This window comes from Gekko japonicus, unplaced genomic scaffold (genome assembly GCF_001447785.1).
Source record: "Gekko japonicus isolate JY-2015 unplaced genomic scaffold, Gekko_japonicus_V1.1 scaffold2121, whole genome shotgun sequence".
Taxonomy (NCBI): Eukaryota; Metazoa; Chordata; class Lepidosauria; order Squamata; family Gekkonidae; genus Gekko; species Gekko japonicus.
Window position 1 is genome coordinate 70,094 of NW_015174332.1, and position 11,286 is coordinate 81,379.

The 11,286-nt window shown below is 48.6% G+C and overlaps 1 protein-coding gene across 1 annotated transcript in view; it reads left to right on the forward strand.

Annotated features, from left to right (window-relative positions):
- Nucleotides 1-10,041, forward strand: part of FAM78A (family with sequence similarity 78 member A) — a 47,518-nt gene extending 37,477 nt beyond the window's left edge. The window contains exon 2 of the mRNA XM_015424261.1: nucleotides 9,091-10,041. Coding sequence (XP_015279747.1) covers nucleotides 9,091-9,619 — 529 coding nt within the window. The 3' untranslated portion in view covers nucleotides 9,620-10,041. The remainder of the gene's footprint in view (nucleotides 1-9,090) is intronic.
- The last annotated feature ends 1,245 nt before the right edge of the window (nucleotides 10,042-11,286 follow it).

An 11,286-nucleotide genomic window follows, 5' to 3' on the forward strand; every position in this document is an offset into this window, starting at 1 on the left:
GAGGTGTGAGGGGGGGGGATTTCCTCCCCTTGCCCACCTGCTTTATGTTGGCTTAGAAAAAAATAATCACATGGCATTTTCTTCACATACAAATGGAAAGTCCTCTGTTCCCCCCCCCACCCCAACTTCACACTGGGGCTAATAAGCAGCTGGGGGTGTATAGATTTGTCTCAGGAAACCAGCGTGAGGGCTTTCCCATGAAATGAGAGACGTCAAGAGATCTCAGTTGGCCTTCTGCTCAAGAGGTCTTACCCCCTTCCTCATAAATCTCTGTCCCTGCTTATTGTCTGAGGAGAGGGCAGCATTTGCAAGTTTGGTGTAGTGCTCAAGAGCGCGGACTCTAATCTGGGAGAACCGGGTTTGCTTCCCCACTCCTCCACTTGCAGCTGCTGGTGTGACCTTGGGTCAGTCACAAGTTCTCTCAGAGCTGTTCTCTCAAGGGCAGTTCTTGAGAGCGCTCTCTCAGCCCCACCTACTTCACAGAGTGTCTGCCGTGTGGAGGGAAAGGGAAAGGAGATTCTAAGCAATGCTCCCTCTAAGCTGTAGAGTCTTGTGAGCAAAATTTCCCCTTTGTGAGCTACTGGCATTAAAGTTGTGAGCGAGCAGTTTGGCTCCTGCATAAATTAGTTTACTCTGGAGCCCTCCTTCCTGAGCTAAGACCAAAATATGTGAGCCGGAGGCTAAAAAAACTGTGAGCTAGCTCACACCAACTCAGCTTAGAGGGAACATTGATTGTAAGCCATTCTGACTCCTTCAGGTAGTGAACGTCGGGGTATAAATCCAATCTCCTCCTCCTCCTCCTTTCCCCCCCACTGAATCTTCTCTGCAGCAGTCTGCCTGCCTGCCTTCCTCGTAGCGTATACAAGCAACATCTCTGCCTCTCTGTGGGGTGGATTTGGAGGGATGTCTCCTCTCTCCCTGTGGGCTGTTTTCCTGAACTGCAGCCATTCTGGGGAAGTGCAGTTTGCCCCTCTGAGGAAATAGTGTGCCTCTACAGCACACACGGCACTCCCAAGAACTAGGCCCTGAGGGCATTTCAGGTCAAGGAGACGGCACAGGAGGAAGGCTGTGGGCCCTCTTCCTCATTTGCCGGCTCCGAATCTGAGAACTCGGCTCAGTCGGACTCTCACAAGTGCACGTGGACTGCCAGGACTCAGGGAAACGAAACATAGAGTTGGGCCCTACCAAAAGAACTTTGTTTTGGTACTTGATTACTACGGCGAGAATGACGTATGCACCATTTTGGAAACAGGACAAGATACCAGAAAAATGGGACTGGATTAAAAAAGCTGTATTTATGGCTGAAATGGACAAAATTACGAGAAAGCGAAACGATTGAGAAGACGAAAGTTTTTTTGAGGACTGGAAGGATTTTAAACAATATTTAGAGACCAGTTGGGATGTAGCAAACAATCTATTGTGTTTTGAAGAATATTAGAAAAGAAGATCGATAGTTATTAAAAAAATGAGGTTACCTGTTGATATGATATAAGTTATAGAAAAAATAAATAAATAAAAGGAAGATAGAGGTGATTAATAAAAATGTAAAGAGGGAATATGTTAAGATAATAATAGATAACTGGATGTAAGCATTGCGGGAAGCCAAGTAAGGGGGAGGGTATGGGGATGTAATGAAAAATTGGGATATTCGAAATGTGTGATAAAGATATGACTGTTTATGATAAATTGTATTATCCTGGTAATAAAAGTTGTTATGCAAAAAAAACCCCATAGAGTTGGGCCCCATAAGCAAAGAGCTGTTATGAGCCTATGCAATAAACCAAGACCATTTTGGTCTTCTGGCACTCTAGTCTAAAGCCTGTCGTTTGCATCCTGCGTCTGCTGAGAACTTGTTTGGGGGCCTTAATGCAAAGTCCCCGTATCTGCACTGGGGGCGTAATAGTCCTGACCTACTTTACAGAGGCAAGCACATAGAGTTCTCTGGAAATGCTGTACAAACCCTTGGACATTAAATGTTTATATTGGAAGTCAGGGTTAGAATGTTGTGGTTTAGCATGTTGGATTAGAGACCTGGGTTCAAATCAGCACTCACTCAGCCATAAAGCTCATCTGAGCCTGCCACACACACGCACACACATACACAGTCAACCTTATAGGGCTGTTGTGAAGATAAAATGGTGTGCTTTGCTGTCTGTGCTAGGAAGACACCCTCTTCCCTTGTGCTGTAACGGTGCCTATCATCTAAGGCCAGCTTTTGCCTTTTGAGTTATTCTCTGTGTTTTATTTGCATTTAATTAAAGCGAAAAATGTGTACCTCTGTGGGACTTAGAACTGAAAGGCAGGAAGACTGGTTGGATCCCTTGCGCTGACATTTACATCTACAGACCATGGTTAGCTGTCTCATAACATCCCACACTTCTCTTGAATTGCTCTGGCAGTGTGGGTGGCAGAGATGCCACTGGAAAATTAAGAGGGCGGGGAAGGGAAGAGGCTGCGTTTGAGGAACTCATAGTCCATCATCCAGGAGAGAACCTCCCAGATACCCTTTTCCTCTAGAAACTGTGTCAGGGCATCTCTCTATTTTCCCCGTCATTAGAAAAACATCTGTGTCTCGGTGACATCAGCAGCCATTATACCAACTGCAGCCTTCCTCTCAGACCTTGTGCTGCCCCCAGCCAGCATTAATGTACCTTTAAGAGTAGTTGCACCTGGGAATTGGAGTTCACAGTTAGGGGTCCCAGAAGCTTCCCTCTGCATCCCTGGTTTGGATAGCGCAGACAAGCCCAATCTCGGAAGCTAAGCAAGTACTTGGATGGGAGACCTCCTTGGAATACCAGCAGTCGGGAGGTGGGGGCAGGATGACATAAATCAGGGGTCCCCAACTTGCCAAGTGTGTTTAGAATGAGGTGCGGGGCCTGGTGGGACTTCTGCCCAGCAGGATTTCTGACTGGCCCCCGGAGATCCGATTGCCCGTGCAGATTAAAAGCCATCCCGTTCAGCAGAGCTTCTGCCGAAAACGTTAAAAGAGTTACGGAACAAAGTTTGAGTCCAGTGGCACCTTCAAGACCAAGAAAGTTTTATTTGAGATATAAGCTTTCATGTGCACGGGCTTCCTCAGATGCAGAGAGTTACTGTTATCCTTCGCGTAACTTTGCTCCCTTTTATTTTGTGGTTGGCTTCCTGGGGCAGCTGTATTGCCTTTGTGCCTTCCATCCTGTGCCAGAATTCCAGAGTTGCCTGCAGACTCAAAACGTCTGGGAACCCCTGACCTAAAAGCATCCCTGACCAATAATGCCCACCCTGTGCTTAAACGCCTCCAAGAAGGGAGAACCCACAACATCCCTGGGTAGCCGATTCCATCCCTGAATTGCCCTTATTGGTAAAACGTTTTTCCTAACATCATGCTGATATCCTCACCTGTAATTTAAGCCCATTATTATGGGTCCTATCTGTTGGGGTTAACTGGTTTAGTTAGTCCAGTTCCCACTAGTTAAACAGAGTGCTTTAAATAAAGCTAACAACACAGTGGAAGCATGCTGGGCCCATAACCTGTTGGGGTTACCTGGTGTAGTCAGTCTAGTTCCCACTAGTTAGCAGAGTGCTTTAAATAAAGCTACCAACGCAGCAGGGTCGCTTTACCGGGTCACCCAGCTTCCAAAGCTAAACAGAGCCATGTTGCAGTTGTATAAGACAAATACTTATCTCTTTATTTGAGAAGTACACTTTTGGATAGGAAAGAGTAGAGACAGGACAGGACAGAGTACTAACGTAATAGCTCAGGATGGAAGCAGATGGTGAGGGCCATCTGCCTCTTCGTACCAAGAGAGGACAGCACATTGTCCCTCTTGGTGTGTGCAAGAAGAAGGAAGAGCTTCGTTTGAGAGAGTAAACGGAAGGAAGGAAATTGTCCCTGAGAACACAATCTACATTTCAAAGGGGACAGTGGCAGAAGAGTAAGCACAGGTAGGAGAGCCCAGCGTACCTGGAACGTCCGACCAGGGGTCATTTCCTGCAGGAGCACACAGGAGTGGAGCTCCGGCAGTAAAGAGCCCAGGGGGTGGGCACATGCAACCAGCCCCACCCCCTGCTCTCAGCAGCCCTCAGTCAGAGCAAGAAGCAGCCAAGTAAGTTGCAGAGCCCCTCCCCCCAGCTCCCTGGTCCAAAACAGACCAGTGGCACCTTTAAGGCCAAGGTTTATTCAGGTACAAGCTCTCCCTCCTCTGCAAGGACAGATCTGCGTGTGCCCCCCCCCAATAGCTAGCAATCCCAAACAGTCCAGGGGAGCCTGAGCGGTGGGTGTTGCCTTCTGACACACTTCCGGTGACGTCAGGGGGTGTGGCACATGTAAATAAGTTGTGCTAATGAGTTAGTTATGCTAATAAGCTCGTGCACCTCTTTTTCAACAAAATGACCCCTGCTTCCGACATTTAATCTTCCACGGCTTCTTGCCCTCTTCGAAATGACAGCCATTCAAATACTTAAAAAGAAGAATCGTACCCCTGCTCAGCCTCCTTTTCCACCGGCCAAACGTTCCCCTATTACCGCAGCCTTTCCTTGTAAAGAGTCTCCAACCCCCCTGATCCAAATAAGGAATTGCACTGGCTCAGAATGTGATGCCCTCGATTCAGGGTAAAAGTTGTGGTGTGTGTGTGTGGGGGGGGGGATGGAATTGTAATGTTGTGGTTCTTTACATACTCGGCTGTGAGAAGCCATCCTACAGAGCCGCGTACACCGAGCTGTGAATTGTCCGTGGCCTTCCAAAGAAGCCTTCCCCAGCTGTGCTGCCCAAGATGCTGGGGACGGAACCAGGGACCCTTTGCATGCAAAGCTGGCGTCGTGCCTCCGAGCTGTGTCTCATCTGTTGACCGGGGCCGTTTCCGTACAGTTTGCGCAAGAGGCACAGAAGTTGTGTTGCGTCGCGGTTTGCAAAGCAGAGCTCGACGGGGAGGCTGCCTTGGAAGGCCCTCGTTCTGGACCGGGTGCAGGATCGAACCCCTCACCGTCCCTTCTGACAGTGTGTGCGTGCATGTGTAGGATTCCGCCATCAGGTCACGTCAAAAGCAACGGAAGGGGCGCGGACCGTGGGCCAAGCGAGGCTCCTCGTCAGCCGTAAAAAAAGGGCCCGTGAAGCCCCGTTCTATGCTGAAGACCTGTAGGCGGATTTAATTGCTTGTGAAAGCCAGGGCGAAAGCATGTGTCACTAGAGCGAGGAGGCCGGGGGTTGTGCAGACTTCCTCCCCACAGATGTATGCGCTGGAACATTTCCTGTCAGTCTCCTGCCATCTGCTTTTACGGCCTCCTCGGCTTTCCTATGCAGCTGTGTGGCTCTCTTCCTCCCCCCCATAGCAGCACCCAGGAAGTTCGCAGAACGAGGGAAGTCCCAGCAGGTGCCATTCTCCCCCCCCCCCCCAAGTTAACCGGCAGCACAAACCGCTCTGCTCTTGTGGTGCCTCCCAGCCATTGCACTGAGGCTTATGCAGGTGGTCTGTTGAGGCGGGCAGAGTCCACCGTGGACTGTGTCCAATGCTCCCTCTAAGCTGTGGAGCCTTGCGAGCAAAAATTCTGCTTTGTGAGCTACCGGCATTAAAGTTTCAGTGAGGGAGCGATTTTGGGGGCTGCATAACTTCGTTTGCTCTGGAGCCCTCCTTCCTCAGCTAAGACAAAAATGCGTGAGCTGGAGGCTAAAAAAAAATGAGCCTACATAAGGTGTGGGACCTATTTCTATTAGAAAATGTTAACACATTTTACTCGGAAACTCAAACAGAATGCGAATTCTTCGTGATACATTACGTACAAAGAAATAACATTAAATTTTCGATAAAATTGATTAAGCACGCAGAGTAAAAAAACAAAACTACAGAAAAACCAAAAATAGATGTTATTCAGTTGATGACACTGAGGGCCCTCTCAAGTTAAAAGGCTGCGCAACCCATTATGTCTAACTAAACTTCAAATGCTAAAAACACAGGTAACAAACTCTCATCCTAAGACAAGCATCTTAAATTTCGGTGACTTTATGTGTTCCCAATCGAACTTATCCAAATTCATTTTATCAATAATTGGAGCCCATTTGTCTAAAGGGTTTAGTAAGTGACGTTCAGCGTCTTTATTACTTAGCCATATAGATGCTTTCTCCTGAAGAAAGAAATCCCACACTTTATGCAGCTATTGCTGCATGGTCGGGAGAGAGCCTGTTTTCCATTTACTTGCCAGAGAGATCTTTGCGGCAATTACTAAAATATTATATTTAACTATTAGCAAAGTTAAATATAATCTATTATTGTATAATTGACATAAACACTGTATAATGACTACTCTGTTCTGTAACATTGTTGGTTAAGGTTGGTAACAGCTATGTTTGTATTTTGACCTTCCTATTGGATTTGTTGACTTGTATACAAAATGTTAATAAAATTTACTTTAAAAAAACAACAACTCAGCTTAGAGGGAACACTGTCAGCGCGTTCCCCCCCCCTCCGCTGCCCTCGGAGGCAGCCCACATCTTCCGCGTCACCCCTTGCGCATGTTTGATGTGCTGTCATTTGTTGTTTGGGAGGGGCTGTGGCTCTGTTTGGCATGCAGAAGGTCCCAGGTTCAATCCCCAGAATCTCCAATGAAAAGATTGAGCAGTAGGTGATGAGAAAGACCTCTGCCTGAGACCCTGGAGAGCCACTGCCGGTCTGAGAAGACAAGACTGACTTTGATGGACCTGATTCAGTATATGTCAGTTTGATGTGTTCATGTGCGGGGGGGGGGGCAGCTGTGCATCTTTGCTCCAACGCATGTATCTGGTGCGGGAAAATTTGCCTCTTCCCAACGCTCAGTCTGCTGGCAAAATGCAAAGACGCTGAACTGCAGGCTGTGGAAGGTTGGTAGTTCAGCAGTTCGAGACCCGAGTGCCGCAGGACGGAGTGAGCTCCCGTCTCTAGTTCCAGCTCCTGCCAACCTAGCAGTTCGAAAGCAAGAAATTGCAAGTAGATACATAGGGACCACCTCGGTGGGAAGGTAACAGCATTCCGTGCGCCTTGGTGTTTAGTCATGCCGGCCACATGACCCCGGAAACGTCTTCGGACAGTGCTGGCGCTTCAGTTCAGAAACGGAGATGAGCACCCCAACCCTAGAGTCGGATTCGACTGGCTTTCGAGCAAGGGAAACCTTTACCTTTACTATAGTTCACTTAGACTAGCCACCTGTCCAGGTTGTCCAGAGGTCCCCATCAGCTCAAGAACTGTAAGATCTTGGAAGCTAAGCGGGGTTGACTCTGCAAGTATTTATGACACACTTCCGGTGATGTCAGGGGGTGTGGCATATGCTAATGAGTTATGCTAATGAGTTCCCCTAGCTCTTTTTCTACGAAACGACCCCTGGTCTCGGCTGTTCTGTGCCTGCCTTGAAAGGCTCAGAGGACTGCCCTCCCAGCTGAGGGCAAATCTTGTGAACCTTCCGTGGGAAAGGCAGAGATCACACATTCATTCAGCCGTGTCCCTGAAGTGGTCTCGGCTGGAAGTTCAAGAGAAAGACTGCAGCGTGACGGAACAACGCAGATTTGCCAGGTTCTCTCTTAAGACGGCCGGCTCTCAGTTAATCTTTAGTGTCCCTTGTGATTATCTGGGGCCAGGCTCCTTCTTGGGGGCGACGGTCCGTTGCTTGGCAGGGATCGAACTCATCTCGCAGGTTGTCGCGGCTTGGGAGCTGGACGGCCACCGCAGCTCCCCGCATTTTGCTAGCCAGTTGCGTTGATGTTGGAGTTTTTATAAAGTTCAGCAGAGTTAAAAATCACCTTAGTGATGCCAGAGTTTAATAATCAGACTCAGAGTCCATGTGTGTTTAAAAATATAAAAGCTTTACTACAATTCTACCATAGGGAAGGGTAACTGGGAGAAAATAACAACAGAGCTATATAAGCTACATCTTCCCTCTACAAAGGACAGACTAGAAGAGAGCAATGGCTTCTCTCCAACATGCTTCTTCTTCAGACAGAACAAAGAGAGGAAGAGAGGCCATAAAATGCAAAGACACTAACACTTTGCTCCCAATCAAACTCTCAGGATGCTTTTCGCGGGCTTGCAGCTCTAAGCTAACATTGGCTAACACAAAGGCAGGTGATTTCCTGTGACAACAAAACAGACATTTAACCCCATACATACACATTGAGTGTTTTCAACATGCAATACCCAACAGTTGAGTTGTGCGCTGAACTTGTAAAAGGCCTGGTATCTAAAGCAGGCTCTGACACCGAAACTCCCTCTGTGAAGAAAACGAGCACGCTAAGAGGAAAAGCTCCTAGGCCCAGGGGTCATTTCGTAGAAAAAGAGGCGCCGGAGCTCATTAGCATAACTCATTAGCATAACTTATTTGCATATGCCACACCCCCTGACATCACCGGAAGTGTGTCAGAAGGCTCAGGCTCCACTGGACTGTTTTGGATTGCTAGCTGTTGGGGGGGGGAACATGCAGATCTGTCCCTCGCAGAGGAGGGAGAGCTTGTACCTGAATAAAACTTGGTCTTAAAGGTGCCACTGGACTGTTTTGGACCAGGGGGGTGGGGTGGGGAGCTCTGCAACTTACCTGGCTGCTTCTTGCTCTGACTGAGGGCTGCTGGGAGCAGGGGGCGGGGCTTGTTGCATGTGCCCGCCCCCTGGGCTCTTTACTGCCGGAGCTCCGCTCCTGTGCACTCCTGCAGGGAATGACCCCTGCCTAGACCCAATGCTTATCTGTGTGCAAGGGACATTGTACAGTAGTCAGAGCCAGTCACAGTGGTGGCTGAGGCCTCCTGAAGTGCCACCGGCTTGGGAAAGATGATGTTTTAAATGTTTTATGCTAAGCGGCTATATTACGCCGGCAAATGTGAGCCACCCTGAGCCCGTCCGTGAGGAGGGCGGGATATAAACATAACTAATAAATAAATAATAAATAACACATGCCTATGTGAACATTGGGAGGGGTTAGCTTTTTCTTGATAAAATGCGCTGCTCAGTTAATCAGCCGGGGTCAAACACCAGTCCTTCTGACCGCTTAACTGAGCGATGCAGCCCTGTATGTGGCATCCAAGAGCTTCTTCAGCCCGTCCTGCTGCCCACCGAAAAGCAATCCTCTCTTTCTCTTGCTCTTTCTCCTTCTCCGATGCAGGTCCAGCTGGGAATTACCGGATCTCCTGGAAGGCAAAATCCAAGCGATCAGCGACTCTGACGGTGTAAACTACCCGTGGTACGGGAACACCACGGAAACCTGCACCATCATTGGCCCCACGAAGAAGGAAGCCAAGTTCAGCGTTAGCATGAACGACAATTTCTACCCCAGCGTCACGTGGGCGGTGCCGGTGAGCGAGAGCAGCGTGGCCAAGCTCACCCACATCCACCGGGATCAGAGCTTCACCACGTGGCTGGTGGCCACCAACACGACCACCAGCGAGATGGTGACCCTGCAGACCATCAAGTGGCGCATGAAACTGGGCATCGAAGTAACCCCCTGCAAACCCCTGGGACAGCGTGCCAAGCTGCGGGAGCCCTCTGCTCAAGAGCAGCCGCAGATCCTCAATAAGAACGAGCCAATACCAACGAGTGCCCTTGTGAAGCCCAATGCCAACGATGCCCAGGTACTTATGTGGAGGCCCACCGACGGGCCGCCTCTAGTGGTGATACCTCCAAAGTATCGGTAATGAGAACTCAAGTGTCCCCGCGGCACGGAACGGCGAGGGGGACAGAGGAGGAGAAAAGCCACTTAGCGTTTAAGAAAACATATATTTAAGTAAAAACAGAGATGCACTTTTTTATTCATTTGACAAAGAGAAAACAAAATGCAACCATTCTACCTTCTCCCATCGGAACGGATCTCACTGTGCTACAGAAGCGCCAAGGAAGGGACTCCCCTCCGATTGTAAGGGTGCGAGGGGGGCGGGGTCATCCAACATCATCGGAATTTCTAAGGGTGGGAACACACGACGCACTTATTCCCAGCTCTGTAAAAGTTTCTTTTTCTTCCTTCGGTGGTTGTTTGATGTTTAATCTCATTTAACTTAGTTTGGGTCATGAGAGAGAGACAGAGAGAGAGACAGAGAGATGTGGGAAATTTTATTTTAAGTTAGGAGCAGAAGAGAGAAAAAAAGAAATTTATTGGTTGGGGAAGGGAGGGGGAATGAGGAGTTCCTGGAACGACAATGTTGGTTATTCTCTTTTTATTTCTCTCTCTCTCTCTGTTTAATTGATGAAAAAAATGTTCCAAATTGCATACCCAAGTCACGCGGCCTTATGTAGATTTTGCTTTGCATTGCCAAACTTTTGCCTTAAGCTGCATTTAAACAGAAGAAGGGGGGGGGAGAGAGATAGCAAGCAAACCAGTCTTCTCCTTACTGGGTCGTAGAAAGTGGGATGCTTTGGTCTGAGCGCGAGGGATTCTCACAGTTTATCACAGCCAGCTTCCCTAAATAAGGTTTGCTAGTCGTGCCCCCCTCCCCCATGTTATGCAACTGCACAACAAGCTAAAACTCCCCTGGTACAGCTTATTGTGGAGAAGTGGTGACTGAAGGAGCGGCACCTGCTGAATTTTTGCCTGTCTGCAGATGCAGAAAGACATAAAGAGCCTACCTGGGAGGGGAAAAATGGTACTGTTAAGTCACGGAGTCTCCCCAAGAGATCGGGATAGAGGGGACCGATATGTTTTCAATCCTTTCGATGGGCAGCTGCTTCCCCTCGTGCAAGAATGTTTACTTCACAGGCCTCCCTCCCTGGACGGCCCATTTTGACACACAGCTGCTAGACAGAAAGCGGTGGGCTGTCCCCTGCAGAGGAGGAAGTGATGTTTCATTGGGAGGCCTTCTTGTCACTTGAGAGAAACAAAAAAACCAACAACAACCCAGCACTTTTATGTTTAGAAGGATCCATTTCAAAGCAGGGGTGATGACAAAAATACGGTTTTAAAAGGAGGGGAGTTAATATGAAGGCACTAGAATACACCCCCTGGTTAGCACATGGGTTTCTTCCTTGCACTCACCAAAACGCAACATTCTTCTTTCCATAGAAATGATGGGGCAATGAATGACACTGATCGGGATCTTTGGGGATTGGGCCGTTTGAGGTGGGGCCCGCCTTCCTTCTTCGAACGAGAAAACTTCGTACGCTCCTTCAAATGGGAAAATGTATTCTAGTCGTCTAGAATACATGTGCGTCCGCAGTGGCGGTTTACCACTGGTTGATTGCTGGAATGGCTGCCACTCTGCAGTTTAGGGTTTTGCACTTGATTAGGGTAATTCGGTGCTGAATTACCACTAAGGATCAGGAAGGGGCTTACCACTCTTTTGCCTTGTGGGAGCTGGGAAAGGTTTTGTTA